General features: G+C 42.0%; 1 protein-coding gene across 8 annotated transcripts in view; it reads left to right on the forward strand.

Moving 5' to 3' along the window:
• The first annotated feature begins 3978 nt into the window (after positions 1 to 3978).
• Positions 3979 to 4924, forward strand: part of Srpk2 (SRSF protein kinase 2) — a 229314-nt gene continuing 228368 nt past the window's right edge. For 3 of the 8 annotated variants that reach the window (XM_048786156.1, XM_048786157.1, XM_048786160.1), the window contains exons 1-2: positions 4352 to 4616; positions 4711 to 4765. In XM_048786156.1, the coding sequence (XP_048642113.1) occupies positions 4367 to 4616; positions 4711 to 4765 (305 nt within the window). In that variant the 5' untranslated portion in view covers positions 4352 to 4366. Of the gene's footprint in view, positions 4121 to 4195; positions 4617 to 4710; positions 4766 to 4924 lie in introns of those variants that run through there. The other 5 variants (XM_048786158.1, XM_048786159.1, XM_048786161.1 and 2 more) reach the window with 5 other exon arrangements.

A 4924-nucleotide genomic window follows, 5' to 3' on the forward strand; every position in this document is an offset into this window, starting at 1 on the left:
ATGAATATATTAAATGCTATTGGATTTTATACTTTAAATGGGTGAATTATGTTGTGTATAAGTTGTATCTCTATAAACTGTTCAAAAATAATAAACTAAACTGGCTTCAAACTCAGATTTTTTTTTTTTTTTTACTTCAATGCTTCTGACTACCTCCTAGAAGCAGCCACGACTGAAGAAATGGCTGGTTCTGAGACTGAATTAGGGAGGCCACAGTTTTCTGGAACATCTTGTGCCAGAAAGGAAAGGGGTGCTCAAAAAACGAATGGGCCATATCTAAAGAACACTGCAAAGTTAATCTCCCTGGTCAGATTTGAGACAATTTAAGCATAAAAGGAAAAGAAGAGAAAAGAAAAATGAAAAGTGACAGTAAGTACTGTCAGTGTTAATACCAAAAGTATAAATGCCGAAAACAAAGAAAAAACAAAGTAGGTAGATGGAGAAAATGAAATTTCTTGTTCTTTATTATTATTATTATTATTATTATTTTGCAGTGCTGGGGATAGAAGCCAGAGCCTCAAGTATACTAGGGAGGAACTATACTACTGAGCTTCATCCCCACCTCTAAAAAAATTCTTCCTTACAAAAGAATGTTACTGGGGCTGGAGATGTTGTTGAGGGGAAGAGTTGAGTCAGTGCTTATTGTAAAGGAGGCCCTGGTTAAGTACTCAGCATGCACCTGTGTCCCTACCCCTCCAAACACTTGAATGTGATTTAATTTCCATAGATAGGATGGCTGGTCTGGGAGTGTAGCTTACCATTAGAGATTTATCTACGACCTGGGCTCAATTCCTAGAATTGCAAGGAAAAAAAAAAAAAAAAAACTAAGTAAAAAAGTAAATAAGAAAAGAGTTGGAGGATAATCATGATGGTTGATTTAAGCAAGCAACATCAATGGATGCTAACCCATTAAAAGATTGTTAGGGAAAAGGGAAAAGATATTCACAAAATCTCAAAGTATTATCCCACTGACAACTTTTTGTTTTTGTTTTGTTTTGTTTTTGTTTGTTTTGAGGTGAAATTCCTATAACATGTAATGAACAATTTTAAAGTAAACAATTCAGTGATTGGGGACTGGGGTTGTGGCTCAGAGGTACAGAGATCGCCTAGCATGTGCAAGGTGCTGGGTTCGATCTTCAGCATCACATAAAAATAAATAATAAAAAAATAAAGGTATTGTGTCAACTACAACTAAAAAAAAATTCAGTGATTGGTATTTAGTGTATTCACAATGTTGTGCTACCATCACCTCTATTTAAAATAGCTTCAAAATATTTTGTCATATCAAATGGTACCCATTAGGCACTTGTTTCTCCTTTTTTCTTTTACCTCAGGTGCTAGCAACCACCAATCTACTTTCTGTAGATTTGACTATTCTGTATTTCATATAAATGGAATCATCCAACTTGTGACCTTTAGTGTGTTTGGCTTCTTTCACTTAGCATAATATTTTCAGGGTTTGTATTGTAGCAAGTGTCTGTACTTTTTTTTTTTGGTTCTAGTGATTGTACCTAGGGCCTTGCATATGCTCTAATATGCTCTACCACTGAACTGCATCCCAACCCCAGTACTTTGTTCCTTTTTATGAATGAATAGTATTGTATTATGTCAGTAGTTCATTATTTTTTTACAATTTTATTTTATTTTTATTTTTTTATGTGGTGCTGAGGATTGAACCCAGTGCCTTGCATGTGCTAGGCAAGTGTTCTACCCCTGAACCACAACCACAGGCCCCTTCATATCATTATCATTATCATTATTATTATTATTATTTAATATTTTTAGTTATAGATGGACACAATACCTTTATTTTTTTTATTTAGTTTTACGTGGTGCTGGGGATTGAACCTAGTGCCTCACACACACTAGGCAAGTGCTCTATGACTGAGCTACAGCCCAAGCCCCTACTTTTAAAAATCTTTTTTTAGTCATAGATGGCCACAATACCTTTGTTTTATTTATTTATTTTTATGTGGTGCTGAGGATTGGACCCAGTATCTCACATGTGCTAGGCAAGTGCTCTATCACTGAACTACAACCCCAGCCCCTTCATTACTTTTTATGGCTAAAAAATATTTCATTACATGTATGTACCACAATTTGTTTATTCATTTGTGGATGGACACTTGGGTTGTTTTCACATTTTGGCTACCGTGACAACTATAGCTATGAACATTTGTATACAAAGATTTGTTTGACTACATGTTTTCAATTCTTGTGTATTTATACCCAGGAGTGGAATTGCTGGTAATTTATGATTAGCCTTCTAAGGGATGGACAAACTTTTCCATTGTAACTGCACCATTTTACATTCCTACCAGCTATATGGGAAGGTTCCAATCTTTCCAATTATGTGAGGGTTCCAAAATTCTAACCAACAAGTATTTTCCTTTTCTTCCTCTTGCCCACCCTCCCTTTTCTTTTGCAGTACAGGGGCTAAACTCAGGCATGTTTACCACTGCTATATCCTTGGCCCATTTTATTTTTTTGAGACAGGATCTTGTTAAGTTTTTCATGTGACCTCAAACTTGGGATCCTTCTGGTTTAGTCTCCCAAATTTCTGGGATTACCTGTGTGAGCCACTGCACCCAGCTTATATTTTTCTATTAAAAAATTGTTGTCATCTTAGCAGGTGTGAAGTGGTATTTCATTGTGGTTTTGCTTTGTGTTTTGTAATGACTAGTGTTATTGATCATCTTGTCAAGTGTTTGTTGACTCACCTTTGGAGAAATGTCTATTTAAATCCTTTGATCAATTTCCACACAGACTACTTTTTAAATACAAAGGGGAAAGGGTAGTTTTACTATGAAGAAATGATGAAATGTATCGTCACCAATAATGGAATAAACTGATATCACATCTTGATGTACTAAGATGGAAACATATCATCCATAAGTATTCCTGACAAATTTATTTATATGGAAACAGAAAATTCAAATTGAGAAGCATTCTGCAAAACAGTAGAATGAGATTCTTTAAAAAAGCCAATGTTATGAAAGAAACTCCCCTTTCTCCCCCCAAACACAAACAAAAACCCAGGGATTATTCTAGGCTAAAGAAGCTTAAAAAATCATGCCAACTAAATGCAATGAATGATGCTTGATTGCATCCTGGATTGGGAAAAAAAATCAGCTAAAAAGGATATTATGGGGATATATTGAAAATGTGAATATGTATTAGTATTAAATTTTTTGAGTGATAATGGAATTCTTATTATGTAGGAGAGAAGTACTTAGCGGTAGAAGGCAACAGTGTCTACAAAAAACCTCAAATGATTCAGCAAAATAAACCATACACACATACAGAAAAGAAATGTGGAGAAATGTTAAAAACTGATTAAAATGTGTTAATGGCTGCTCACTATACTTTTCAGTAGGTTTGATAGTTTTGAAAATAAAATACTTGAGAAAGTAAAATCTCAATTCCAGCAGCATGTTTTGTTGGGCTTAATATCTTTAGAGTAAGATTAACCATTTGGTCGGTTAAGGAAACAGTTGTATAACCAAGGAGGGAGTTAATGATCAAGATGTTTATCTTTCAAAACTACTGTAGTTATTTAAAGAAACAAGAGAACACCGTGATTATCATTCTTGTGTCACTATCAACTTGATTCACATTTTTATTAGGTAGCCTGGTAAGGTGGAAAGTGGAACCACACAGGCCTGAATTTGGATCCTGGCTGGGTGAACTATTTAACCTCTCTAAGACTCAGTTTCTTCATTGCAAAATGGAGAAAATAACTACTTGGTGTGATTGTAAATTGTTATCACATGGTATTTACAACGCTGGGTTTCATTTAATGTACAGAAGCTTCATGCTACTTTCAACGCTATCTGCATCTTTTCCTTCATTAAACTCATGCCGTCGCTTGGGGTATGCAAAGGTGAAAGAAAATGACTTCTCCAAGGTCACACAGCAAATCAAGGACCCAGGTTTCCCAGCTTTTGGTCCAGTGCCCTTTCCACGCCCGCCAGAAGGGAGGAAGCGGCGCTCATGGGGATGCAAGGATGTAGAGGAGCAAAGGGAGAGAAGAGGCCGCGGGAAGAGAGGTGGTGTGAGACCCGCGGAGGCGCGGGTCGAGGAAGGGCGCATGGAGAGGCGTGCGGCGCGACCGGCCGGGGTGCGGACGGGAGAGGCGGTGGCTGCAAAGGGAGGGTCGCGCGGGCAGGGGGCGGGTGCTTAGGGAGGCGGTCGGCCTGGGCCGGCCGCAGGGGCTCAGGAAGCAGAGGCCCGAGCCTTGGGCTGGGGAGGGGGAGACTGTGGGTGCAAGTGGACGCCAGTGAGTGTAGGAGGTGGCCACTTTTGCATAGGTGGGCCGACCGAGTGGGCGCGGGGCTCGGGGCAGGGGCGCGGCGCGGGGGTCCAGATGCCCCCCCACCAAGGGCCGGGTGAGTTGGGGGCGGGGCGGAGCGGGGGCGGGGCCGGCCGGGGGCGGGTCTTATTGGGCCCCCGCGGGAGCGGCGGCGGCGGCGCCTGCGCGGTTCCCGCCTCCTCCCGGCTGGCGGAGCTAGTGGAGGCTGCAGCCCGGCTCGGCTGGGCTCCCGCGTCGCCACTGCCGCCGCCGCCGCGAAGCCCCCCGCCCAGCTTCCGCCGCGTCAGGATGAGCTCCCGGAAAGGTGAGTGGCCCGCGGCGTTCCCTCCTTCCAGCCACGCGGCCCCTCAGGCCGGCCGGCCGGCCCGACCGTTAATGTGTGTCTTGTCTTTCCCTAGTGCTGGCCATTCAGGCCCGAAAACGGAGGCCGAAAAGAGAGAAACATCCGAAAAAGATCACTAGGCAATGCTGAGCTGACGTGGATCTGGGGCGAACAGTCTGGGCCCCTCAGAACACACGCCCCTAGCCCGGATCGGCTGCATTCAAGTTTGCCTGCTTCTCATGACTCAGCACTAACGATCCCGCTGAAATAACTGGTGGGCCCGTCTGAAC

The sequence above is a fragment of the Marmota marmota genome, unplaced genomic scaffold (genome assembly GCF_001458135.2).
Source record: "Marmota marmota marmota unplaced genomic scaffold, marMar, whole genome shotgun sequence".
NCBI lineage: Eukaryota > Metazoa > Chordata > Mammalia > Rodentia > Sciuridae > Marmota > Marmota marmota.